This window comes from Zosterops lateralis (assembly GCF_965231275.1).
Source record: "Zosterops lateralis genome assembly, chromosome: 9".
NCBI lineage: Eukaryota > Metazoa > Chordata > Aves > Passeriformes > Zosteropidae > Zosterops > Zosterops lateralis.
In genome coordinates this window covers 3,467,876-3,480,684 of record NC_139769.1, presented here as the reverse complement: position 1 = coordinate 3,480,684, position 12,809 = coordinate 3,467,876, and the positions used below count along the sequence as shown (strand labels likewise).

At 41.2% G+C, this 12,809-nt stretch overlaps 1 protein-coding gene across 6 annotated transcripts in view; it reads left to right on the top strand.

The window, feature by feature from the left end:
- FGGY (FGGY carbohydrate kinase domain containing) overlaps positions 1 to 12,809 on the top strand; it is a 129,298-nt gene that overhangs the window by 74,848 nt on the left and 41,641 nt on the right. For all 6 annotated transcript variants that reach the window (XR_014590683.1, XM_083867225.1, XM_083867226.1 and 3 more), the window contains one exon: positions 9,995 to 10,102. Coding sequence is in view for 5 of the 6 variants with exons in the window: in XM_083867225.1 (XP_083723351.1) it covers positions 9,995 to 10,102 (108 nt within the window). In the remaining variant the exon portion in view is untranslated. The remainder of the gene's footprint in view (positions 1 to 9,994; positions 10,103 to 12,809) is intronic.

The following is a 12,809-nucleotide window of genomic DNA, read 5'->3' as shown; positions in this document are numbered from 1 at the left end:
AAAAAGGTTAATGCGTATATCCGTATCCAGACATTTCACTAAATAAAACAATAAAATAAATCAATGCATGTTAGTGCTTAAGTGCTTAGCAAAAAGCATCTGAATCCATCACAAACGTGGGCCTTTTTTTTCTGTTTTGGATTTTGAAAACAATTTAGCAGATTAAAGGTCTTTTTTTACCAATTTCTGAAAGAAACCTTGACCTTTGGGAATACAAAGAAAAGGATCATAGGCTACTGTGTGTCCATCGTGTACTTTCCCAAGCTGAAACATAAATAAGCTTAGTGTTAATGGATACTGATAAAAAGCAGAAGTAAATGGATGTGAACATTTAAACTTGGAACAGTCAAAATTAATCTAATTTAAAGGGTTTGCTGCAAAGCTGAGTGTTCATTCAGGGTGCCTGACAAGACTTTTGAAGTTCTTGCATCTCTGATTTAGGCAGAAAGAAATGGTGGATGTTGACTAAGTTTGGAATGTTCATCCCTCCATTCAATCCCATTTAACTTCTTCCAGAGCTGAAACTTTAAAGTCTCCCCAGGGTTAATTCTAGATCTGCTTCCTGTAATAAGCAGGAGGTTAACCTCACACACAAGGAACACAAACTTCACAGGAGTTCAGACTTTCTATGGAGGACACTAGGATTGTTTTTTCTATGTCCAGGGACAGTTCCAGAGGCAGATGCTGTACTGAGACTTGTCTGTTGTCCTGGAGACCCCTCTCATCAATGACTCTGAGTGACCTGATAATCTGACACTGCTCCCTAGACCTTCCTGGGCTCTCCTTGTGCTGATGCAGAACTTGTTTGATTTCCCTTCTCCAGCCTCTCTCTGGGAATGGTTCCCTGTTCTTGAATGCAGTCTCTCAACCATCTGACAGTGCCTGATGAAACCCTTCATTCTACAAAGCCAACAAAGCAAACAGCACCATTACTTTAGAAAGAAAACATGCACACCCAGGCCTCTGAGCCCTTTTAGGTTATGACATTTTTTAGATGGTCATTTGTTGGATCCCAGATGATCCAGGACTTGCCTCTTTCTGACAGGATCCATCTTCCCAAGGTGGCAGAACTCCTTAACCCCAAGGTGTTCCTCTCTTCCATCATGTGTGGGGTTTGTGACCCTCATTCACAGATATGACTCAAGGCTTTTTGATGCTTCCTGGGTGAACTGCACCCACATCAATGGAAAGCTGAGAGTCTGCTGTTCACAATGGCTGGGGAAAGTCATGGTCAGGAGAGTGCTGGCAGAAGATCTTGGAGAAGGTTGAGAACTTTCTGTCTATTCCATCTATTTCACAGCATTGATTTTTATATTTCCCCTCTCTAATTGTTCCTCTCAAAGGGGCTACAGGTGGCCTGGTAAGGTGGTTAATTAATGCTTCTGATACAGCTGTAATTAAGTCATGCTCCTCTTCTAGCTTGTGCTTTAAGTGGCCAACTTCCAAATGCTCATGTCCCATTACAGCTCCCATCTTCTGCAAACAACAGGTAAAATTCAGCAAAGAACTGGAACAGGACTTGAGGAACACATTTCTCTTTTATTAACATCTCACCATTTTTACCTAGATAATAGTAAAGCAAACAAAATGAAGGGTATTTTTTTGCTTCCAGTATGATTTTCTTTTTTTTTTTCCCCTTGCTTTTCTATTCTGCTTTTGAATTTAAAGGTTTGAGTGCAAAGAGACAAAGTCAAAAGTTTACAGTAGGAGAGGTAGGTACCAGTCTTGCTCTCTATTTTCCCTTTGGGAAAATGGCAGGATTTTATAATGTGAAAAGTTATATATTGTTCTACTTAAAACAAATATCAGTTGTCCAGCTTGGCTGGTTAATGTTTAAAGCTGATATCATTGCCAGCTTCTTTCATAAGAGTGCTATTAAAAAAAAAAGGCAAAAAAAAAAAAAAAAGATTTTAAAAATCCTTTTGTGCAATCGTGAAATAAGAGCAGGGGCAGATGAAGGAATGAACTGGGTAATCTATAGTGTGTATTTGTACCATGTCAGCAACTCCCCAGCAACACTCCTGGCCCTGGTTTCCTGTGGAATGTGCCAGGTCCCTGGGATCTGTCACACCATCCACCACAGAGAGATGATGAGTAGAGGTGGTTTTGCTGGGCAACTGACCTCCAAGTTTTGCCCGTAATAATTTATTCATGTGGCTGTACCCTAAGACATTCTAATACCAAACATACCTTGGGATGAAAATTGATGCAGCCAATTGGAAAAAATACCCACAGCCAGCTCAGATGAAGAAGCTGGACCTGGCTGCTGCCTGAAAATGGGCCTCAGGAGGTGCAGGGGGTCACAGCAGTGAGTTAGTTCAGCCCCAGAGCATCCACTGGCAGAAGCTTTTCTCACAAATGCAGCTTCAAACTGGTTTTAATGGCAGATCTCCAGAAAAGCTGCTCATACAAGTGCAATCTCTGACCTCTTTCTTCCCTGCCTGATCTGTTGCATTTTAAAGATACAGTGGAGTAAAACAGGGAATTTTTTGTTTGTTTGTTTGTTTTTTGCTAAATATGATTTCTTGTTGTTAAACGGCCTTTTAATTGATGGCTTTTAAGAGCCAGTATCTTCCTCATCTTCTCCTTCTCTAGATGAATTTCTCTTTATACCAGTAAATATAAACTACTTCTGCTGGTCTAGATTAATTCCTCTTTATACCAATAAATATAAACTCAGTAAAAGTTGAGTAACTAATATGATCATGAGTCAACTTATTCTTTTATTAAAAATCATAAGTTTTAATTTTTTTTTCAAATACCTTTCCTTATTTAGCCTTGGAAAAAAAATCCAACTGTGCAAATGTTTAATAAACTCAGTGGAGTTTAACTCAAATTAATTCTTGTTAGATATAGAGCTGGGGTGCAGTATATAGTCCCAGTGTATAACTCACCTGAAATATTTTCAGAGATGAAGCAATCAAGTTGCCCTGGGAGTGTGGTTTCTTTATTGCACATTAATCACCTACCTGGTTTGGCCTCTAGTTTGTAGACCAGTTAATGTTTTATGGAGAATTCAGAAAATTAGAAATAGTTCTGCATGTGTGTCATTCACATTTTGCTGCCCTTCTCACACAGGTTACTACTTGGAGTAAGAGGTAACAGTAGTCCCCAGGAATTCATTTGTGTCTCTTAGTTTTAGGTTGTACTAAGAGTTTTGTCTGGGAGGTAATTAATACAGGGATTGAATTTTCCAGGTCTCTGTGGCACAGCCTTGGCAATAAGTGATGAGGTGCATGTTCAGTGAGGCATCCATGGAAGTGTTTTGTATTCCCTAAGCCAGAATTGTTCAGCTGCCAGTAAACAGGTTACCAAACCCATCCGTGGGTGGGTGAGCTCAGGCAGAGCCCCCAAATCCTCCTTCTCTCTCTGTTGTTGTTGTCACTTGTGTGACTCCCATCCTTCCAGCGGGATAAAGTGAGCTCTGTGCAAACATTTCTGTGGTCTGGTCTTAATATCAGGGCAGAGTAAATCTGTCACCGAGGCTGGCTCAGGGGATGCCAGCCTGTCACTGGAGCAGAGCTGGTCACTTGCCCACCACAAACTATGCAGCTGCATAGCAAACCCATGATGGCCAGGGGACCTGAGCTTAAAATACAAGCAAATAAATTGCTGGCAGTGTATGACCTGTAGGAATCAGAATATTAATAAATTTTAATTCCCTTTGTGTCCTGAAGTACATTTCTTGTGTTTCAAGACTTTATTTTCTTAAATATATCTTACATCAGGCTGAAGCTGGAATACTGCTTTTTGCTTAGGGTGTAATTACTACTACTAATAGACATATTTTAAGAAGTTGCCTTGGTGAACCATACATTTAACTTAGAAAATAGCCTCCAGAGTTATGGGGAAGCTTAGTTTTAAATCCATTTAGTGTTTGAGAAATAATGCCAGGATGGCAATTCTAGAGCAGGCATCAGTTCACTGAAAACACAATTTCATGCCCCAGCTCTGCCTAGTTTATATATATGTATATATGTCTATATGCCACCAGCAAGTGTTGTTATTAAATCTCACATTCAGTAGCTATTACTATGACCTAAGTTTGAACCAGAAACCTAGAAATGAAACATTCTTGGGTTTCCCTTTGAGTTCTTTCCTTTTTTTTTTTTTTTTTTTTTCAAATGAATCTCTTTCATTCTTTGTCAGAGCTGGGGTTGAGTAGCTCTATAAGACCCATCTGTCAGCAGAAGCAAAATGATACAGTTTTCTTAATGCAGGATTTTATGCCTCGATGTAAAGCCTCTGAATTGAATGACTGTCAGTGCTCTCAATCCACAGTCAGTCAGAAACTTTGGAAGTTAAAAGTCAGCAGAAAAGTTAATGAAAGTATTTGACTTGTCAATGATCAAAGTCCAGAACTGTAAAGAGCATTTATTAGTTGGTGACTGATTTGGTGCTTTTGCTTGTTTCTTTCTCTGCTCTCTCCATTAATATCTTAGATCTTTTCTTCATACCTGTCTTAGCCTAACAAAAGCAGCTGTTATTCTGAATTTCTGGCTATAGAAGCTGATAAGTGACGTGATTTCCAAACAAATTTTCTGACCTAGCTTCTCCTTAGCAAATAATTACCTTAAAAAGTTCTGACTCTAATGTGACTCTCTAAAAGTAGAATAAAGGACTAAACTTGCTTTCATGGAAGTGAGTGTGAGTCAAGACCAGTCTCACAGAAATGATTTCCTGTGTCTATGGCATATTGCAAGTACATAGAGGATCTGTTAGTGATAGCAGAATGCTGCCACATATCAGAAGCTCAATATTAAAAAGCAGAAATTAAAATGGCAGATGAAGGGTATAGCAGTATACCTTGTTAATATAAAGATTTGCTTTTCAGGTAACAGCCAAATTCTCCAAAATCTCTGTTAGTTTTATTGAAGGAGTTTGTGTCAGCCTACACCAGCAACAGATGGTGTCAACTATGGGAAGAAAATTTTGCTGAAATTCATACTTGCACAGAGCTGCTCTCTCCAGAGTGGCGTGTTTTGTTTTATCTTGTCTCTGATTGCTGTAACATTTACATAAAGCTGAGGAGGAAACACAAGCATGTGCCTGAGCATTATGGCTGGCCCAGGAAAACAAAGCCAAGTGAAACAAATCTCCCAGTGCCACTTGCTCATTTGGTGGCGTGGCTGGGTGCCCAGGTGATGCTTGTCTGTGAAGGTCTGTGCTCTGTCCTGTCCTTTGATCCAGGGACAGTCCCAAGAGCTGAAGTTGGGTTAAAGGCACTGACTCCTCTGATTCACTCACATGAGCTGTGAATTAGCCTCTCCTGCTTTTTTTTTCCAGGTAGACTTTTATAACAGAAATGGATTTTTTTTTTTTTTTTTTTTTTTTGCCTGCCTTTGTTTTAAAGGGAGAGGCGAGTGGGAAGGACTAATCTAAATTAAATACATTACAGATCTCATATTAATGCCATTGAAGCAGGTCCTTTCTTAATTTACCTTAGTTCAGTGTAGCCTTTTATATTTTAAAAACATTTTTCATTCCTGTGGGCTGCCAGATGTGCTGCTGATACCTTCTGATCTTAGGTAGTTTGACACTGATTTTCCCAGCGCACGCCAGGGTTCAAGTCTGGCCTGTAACTCATCCAAATGATCTATTCATAACAAAAAGTGCCTTCTGGCAGTTGCACCACAGCTGAATATTGTTAAACTGAATTCATCCTTTCATTTGTTTCTGATTGCTCTATAATGTTTACATATCTTACATATTAGTATGATCTTTTATAAAGCACACACTGAGGTTAAACCCGCCCAGAGAGAGAGAACTTTTATTTCCCTTCTTCTCCCTTTCAGGAGGTGTGGAACTCTTTTTATCCCATCAAATGAACAGGAATCTTGGAACTGTTCAGTGCTCATTTCATCCAAAATGATGGGGCTGAGCAAGCAGGAATGTGTGTGTTTGGGGAGGCAGGGAAAGGTGACATTTCCTGGCACAAAAGGATTCTTCTCCATCCCCTGACAGAGCAACTGGGAGGTGGAATTGCATGTCTGGGTGTAATCCTTGTCAAAGCTGGCACCATCAGCCCATGAGGGCAACAGTCCTTGCGTGAACACGTTCAGCTGAAATATTTATAGATGCAGCTTATGACTCAAAGTCTGAACAGGTTCAGATTCCTCCCATCTTCTCTCTTCAAATTCCTGCTGCATTAATTGTGCAGAGATCACTCTCACCTCTAGCAGAGGATATCCTCTCTGTGTTTCAGTTTCACTCTATATAAAAGATAATAATTGTTACTATGTCTCACAGTGGGAGTGTGTCACAGGAGGAATTTCAGTTAAAAGGAAGGCAGAAAATCTTAGGCTCCCTTTGAATTTGTATTTTAACTTCCAGAGAGGGATGACATCTCTTATTTGCTTTAAAAACCAAAATCAATTGCCCATAAATCTGAAACACATGTTGTTTTTCTACTAAAAAGATTAAGGATTTTCTTTTAAGCTCATTAAAGGGAAAAAAAAATAATGACATTGATCCTCCTATATCACCATAAGAATGTCTGAAGGCAATTGAAAGCTGTAAAAGAGACATGGCGTTATTGTAACCAAAATAGCCCCGAATCTGGCAAATTGTGCTTTTCTTTTCTTCTGGGTTCTGCAGCAAACTTTGCACTGTCTCTCCAACCTTATGCCTCTGTCTAGTCATGTGTTTTAGTGGGATTGAGTGGGATGTATACTCAAACAGAATTAGGACCTTTTATTATGAAAATACAAATGCCAGCTGCTTGAAAGATTTAATCACCATCCAAATATTTCAAGGAAGGGAAATGGAAACCATTTGCTGTTTCTGATGCATATAGCTACAGGAGGATGCTCACCCTGTTGCTTCTCAAAGATTGTGTGTCTGTTTTGGGGAGTCTGTTATTCCCAAATTTTCCTCCTTTCCATGTGCATCAAAGCCCAGAATCTGCAAAATGTGAATTAAAGTCCTTAAGTGAAAGGGGGAAATGGGAAATCTGATTGTGCCCTATCATCAGCAAAGCCCAGCATGACAGCCAGTGTTCTTTATTCCAGTTGAAAGTTCCCACAGCAACAAAACTGATAACCAAGTGCCCTGCTGGCTCTATTCATCCATGTGGCAATTCCCAATGCCCTCATTTACTCTGTTCATGTGTTGAAAGTTTGCTGGAATGTGTACAAATGGAACCTCAGTAGTAAGAGGATAGGAAGGTCTTAGTGTAATGTGAGAGGAGCCAGCATGGAAATATCCTGTCCTAAATTCCTGTCAGTGTCCAAAACACTAGGCCAGAAGTCCTGGCTGCAGGGAGAATTTGGTCTTTTGATGAATCTAAACATTTTGGTGTTGTCAGACTTACGGGACAATTTGGTAAATCGTGGACTAATGACAGAAAAAAGCTGTGGATTTTTTTATTTTACTGTCCTTCTTGATGTTTAGACTTTCCCCTGATTTCATCTTGATGCCTTTAATGTCCTTTGCCTACTTCTTTTTGTCAGTTGACACAGCAGTTGGATTTTAAGCTGGATCCTTTTGCCATAACCAGATTTTTCCTTCAGCAGACTGCAGAACCCTGCAAAGTTTGCTGCATCACAAATATTTTGAGATAAGCCTTCAAAACCCCAGGCCCCTTCTGCCCTAGATGTTCCTTGTCACCTCCTGGGACACTGTGGCTGTGGCTGTAGGGTGGGAATGAGTTGGGATGTTTGGGTTCTCCCCATGCTTCCATCACCAGCTCAGAGCAGGTACTGACTGGTAACTTGGACCACATGCTGTGTTCTCAGCAAGGTCAGTGAAGTGGAATTGGTCTAAATTTCTGCTTGCTTTAGGGATTTGCTTTTTGTTGCACTTCATTTTGTTATTGAAATCGTAAAAGAAGGCTTGCCCCATCGAGGTGATGAAAACTCAAAGCTGTATTAATTTGTAGTTTTAAGAGAAAACAAAACAAAACCAAATGTCTTTGCAATGTTTTTGACGTAGCCTCGTCCACTTGGAGTCATAAATGCCTTTGTAAATTCAGTGCAGCTATTCTTGCTCTTTAATGGGTTTAGTCAGCCAAAATCTTGCACAGAAACACAGACACATGTGTACACATACATCTGTTGGGAGAGGAAGTCAGGGCATCAGAGCTGATAAAGGAGAACCAAGCAGGATTCCCAGATTTTTCAGATGTGTTCCTGAGAGAAATCAGCATTTCTCACACTGTGGTGCTGTATTTTGAAAAACAAATTTTTGTTGTTTTGTTTTCCTTCTTAACTTCCTGACAAGATTCAGCTGTACTGTAAGTTTATGGCTTGAGCAGACTATTGTTTGTGCAGAAACCTCCCTGCTGCTGTATTTACTAAACATGTGTGATGCACAAATGCCAGTAAACTGCATCTTGGAGCATATTCCCTAGTGGCTAGTAAAAACTGCCTTTAAAGTTCAGCCTGTTTAAATATAGAGAGAATGTGCATCAAGTTTAACAGGAACAGGCCTGAATTTTTAATTTTTCTCCAGACTGTTTTGATGTAAAGTCCAGGCTTTATTGAATTCAACAGCAAACCTTGAGCATCCTTCAATGGGTCTAGAATTTTGCTGTTGAGGAGTAAGGTCTAAACACAAAAAAACCCCATTGTCCCATTGACTAAGACCTCTCTTTTTGCTCTCCAGCATTAGAAACACACAGACTGATTTTGTTAGGGGATTAATTCTCTTGTATCCTTCTCTGCTAGTAGTTCCCATCTTCTAGAAAATAACAGTTGCAGATTTAGCCATCATCAGTGGGAAGTGCAGCATAAATCATGGGATGGGGTAGGACTGCATTGCTGTTCTCTTTTTCCCAGTGAAATCACAGCTGTGTCTAACTTGAGTGGTCCTGGAAGGGAAAATGTGGATCCTCCTTCCAAGAGAAGCCTGGCAGGGCATGGATGGCCTGTGTCCTCCAGCCCCTGCTGCAAGAATTCTGTGTTCAACCAGTGGGGAATTCACAATTTGTCTTTGGAGCAAGTACTGGGACTCAGTTCCTGGTTTGTTCTAAGCTTTATTTTCTAGACTGGACAGTGCTCTGCTCAACCAGAAGGAAAGTCTAGAAAGTCTGTCTGGTCTATTGAAAGTGAAACCACTTTGGAAGAGGAAGGAAAATGCCCTCCACCCGTATGAACTGGTAATTTGCCTCTTCTGAAGAAGAGAAAGGAAATGAAGCAGTGTCTCCCACATCCTGAGTGGTCTAACCACAAAAGCAGGGGGTGCAGGGGCCAGGCTGTCACCGTGCTGGGGATGTTTGTGTGCAAGTGGTGGAGCACAGCCCTGCCCTGTGCCTGGGAGACAGAAATCTGCCTGCTCTGCCCTCACAGGTGTGAAGAAAGCAGTGGTTTGTGTGAAGCTAAGCCTAAGTGAGGGGCAGAGTCTGGTGTTTACCCAGGCAGGTTTGCTGTTGAAGCCAGGCAGATTCCAGCCCATGTTTGCAGCCTCCACCCAACTCTCCTGGCAGTGCTGAGAGGGCACTGGAGCTTGGGCTGCCACTGCCAGCACAGGAGCTGATGGCAGGTCTCAAAGCACATCACTGTCCTCTGTCAGCAGGATTCCCTCCCGAGTCTGAACTCTCCAAATGTACAGGATGGGTGCTCTGGTAACTCCTGTGGCTGATTACAGTGCCTGTGTCTGCTCATGCCAATGGAGCAGGGTGTTGTATCCCACTGGTCACTCTAAATAAGGCCCTTTTCCTGGAGAAATGAGGCAGTTTCCTTCTTTCTGTAAAATACACCTCCTATTCCTGAAATTTCTTACTTTCTGTTTGGCCAGGCCCAGCTGTTCTGTCAGTGGGGATGAGTGGGTTGTGGGTTGTGTCTTGTCATCTAAAAATCATGTAAATGGGGGAAAACATTTTCCCACTTTTTTTTAGAGTAAATTTCTACCTGTACATCTCCACTTCTGCTGGTAATTCCAGTGGAGAAGCAGTAATTGTCTCAGTTTTGGACTCTGATAGCTGCCAAGCTTTAATTGTGAAGTTCCTACTTTGACAAGCCCTTTGATTCACTAGAGCTTTCTGTTGTTTTTCCAGGTCAGCGAAACCCCCATTTTTGTGCCTGGTGTTTGGGGACCATATTTCTCTGCCATGGTACCTGGATTGTGGTTGAATGAGGGAGGCCAGAGTGCTACAGGAAAACTGGTGAGTGTTTGGAGACACAGACAGGCCCCAAGACTGCTGCTGTTTGGGATCCCTTCACTGGCAATTCATTCCTGAAACACATCCATACGATCATGGGATGTACCAGGCTGCTGAAGCCAATTAACAATTAGATGAGTGTTATGTCTGTTACATAATACTAATTTGTGTAGAAATGGGGGATTATGTACAGGGCATGTCTTCCTTTTATGGTGGTGGTGATGATTATTGTAATTATCTTACAGGCAAATAGGCTTCATTCTTTGCTTTAGCAGGAGGCTGGAAGAGACTTTGAGGTGAAGAACATGATACATGTTGTATTATATAGATCAGTTGTGCTCATTGACAGAATAGTAATATAGTAGCATATTATTCCATCACCTCAGCTCTTTCCCTGAATACAAAGAATCTAACAATATTAGGTTAATTTAAATTACCAATAAAACTTAAAGCCAAGCAGGGTTCACTATAAAATGAATTTTCTTATTTACAGGAAGGCAGTCAGAACTAAAACACTGAAAAATCAAATCAAATTTAAAGAAAGATGTACATGTTTCTACATGTGCACAACAGTATTTAGGCTTGAGTCCAAAAGTGGCAGCAAGACCTTGGTGACTGCTTAATCCTGGAGCTTCTGGGTCTCCTTGTGTCACCTGTGGACACCTTGGCTGCCCTCAGGGCTGGGCTGCAGGAGCTTCTGGAGAGGCTGCAGGACACAACCCCAGGGCTGTGGGTGTCCCCTGGAGAGCCCCAAGGGCAGGGGGGTTCAGTTCAGTCTGTCACAAACTGCAGCTCTCATCGCTCCTGACTCAGCACCACTCATCTCTGTAAAAGCCTGGAGATGGGAATACACGGCCAGGAAATGCCTCGGGGCATCCCTGCATTGAAACATTCCATATGGAGCAGTCACAGAATGAGGAGCAGAATTCCTTCTGGATCGGGAAGCCCTGGACACACCCCAAGCTGAGCTGTGATTTGGATCCCTCCTGTGCTCTCTGCCTGGCCACACCAAGCTGACATTCCTCTGTGTCACAACTTCAGTGGCACAGTCATCCCTCCTCCTGCAGCCTTCCCAGCCCATCCTTTGCCTTGTGGCTAAAAACTGCTTTTACAGCAGGTGTGTGCTTGAAATTTTTCAGGTCTGGACTGGGCTAGGACCAAAAAGTGTCCCATTTTACAAACAACTGCTACAACCAGGCATAAAACTAAATAATGTCAACACAAAATAATAAATATATGCTCAGAGCACCAGCAGTTTTCAAGGAAAATAGGAAATCTTTTGTGTTGCTTTGCAAGAGCACTTTTGAGAGGGAAGTTTCTGTGTGCTTAATTCTGAGCAGGTAAATACACTTATCTAAGCTCCAGGCAGGATACAGGCAGTCAGTAGTTTTTCTTGGCTGGCTCACTGTGGTTCCACACTTAAAAATGTACAATGAGAGTTAAGGCATTTCAAAAAGATGATTTTAAAAATCCTTTCCTTTCTTGTAGCAGAGAACAAGGCGTTCCTGAATCATTAAAGAAATTACTGGAAAAAATGAACGGTCTTGTTGGGACCCATAGCAAAAGTCAGCTTGAGGTGCTGTTAGGAATATTAGGGCAAGTGTCTCATTAAAACACTCTTGGAATATCCCATGTGGTTTTCTTGAGGTGGTATGGACAGAAAACTCATAGGGAGTCATGGGAGGAGACAGTGCCACGTGCACTGTGCAGGGTACATTGCATTTATTATCTCTGTATTTTCAAAGCTCCTGCTTTCTCACACCTAAAGTTTTCTGAAAACAAACCAAAAAAAGAGGACATGTTTAGGGATTCTTTCCATCAACACCCCAAGGTGAATTATTTCCATAAAATTTGAAAAGTCTGATCAAACCTCGTAAAATTGAAACTAATCTCTTTAAAAGGCTCTAAATTTTTTTTGGAATACAGCTGCCAAAGAAATCAGTTGGATTTTGAAAACTGTTTTAGGTAGAGTCCAAATGAAGAATTAACGAGTCCCTTGTTCTGCAAATTCTTGTTTAGTTGTATAATCAATGGGGTTTTACACTGTATTTTCAAAATTTATTAGAAGAAAGATATTGCACAACAGAGACAAAGGATGGCATGACATCATTACAAACTGTGAAATAAAAAATAGCAGGAAAGGGTTTCTAGATGCATCCCTCATGTGGCCATGGCTTGAATTAAGGGCAAACTTCATAACTCCTGTAACAGTTTGTGTAACAGTGTTTTCATAGCACACACCTATACATGATGTTTATTTATAGATTTATTTCTGAATTTACGAGCTGCCCCTGTGTTCTGAAGAGATTCTGCAGGACTGCAGAACTCAGGCCTGAGCTATGTTTCTGGTGGATGCACATGTTTGAACCCTGTCTTTGATGCTGATCTCAGGGAGAACAGTCATGCATCCTTTTCCCTGCTGTGTTCACATGTCTGTGCTTCACTGTGTGGTTCAGGACCAGACTTGTGCTGTTAAGATTAAATACCAGTGTGATTTGCTGTCAATAAGTACTGCCAAATATACTCAGTGCTCTTGAGGAGCTGTAGTTTTGCCTCCTTAGCTTTTACTGTCACCTCTGATGGGATATTACCACGAGGCCACAAAACCTGCTGAATTATTGTCTTAAAAGCCCATATTATTCTACCTGATACTTTGTTTTGTGAGTAATGGTAACCACTCTGGAGGGAAAGGACAGGCTGATTTATAAAT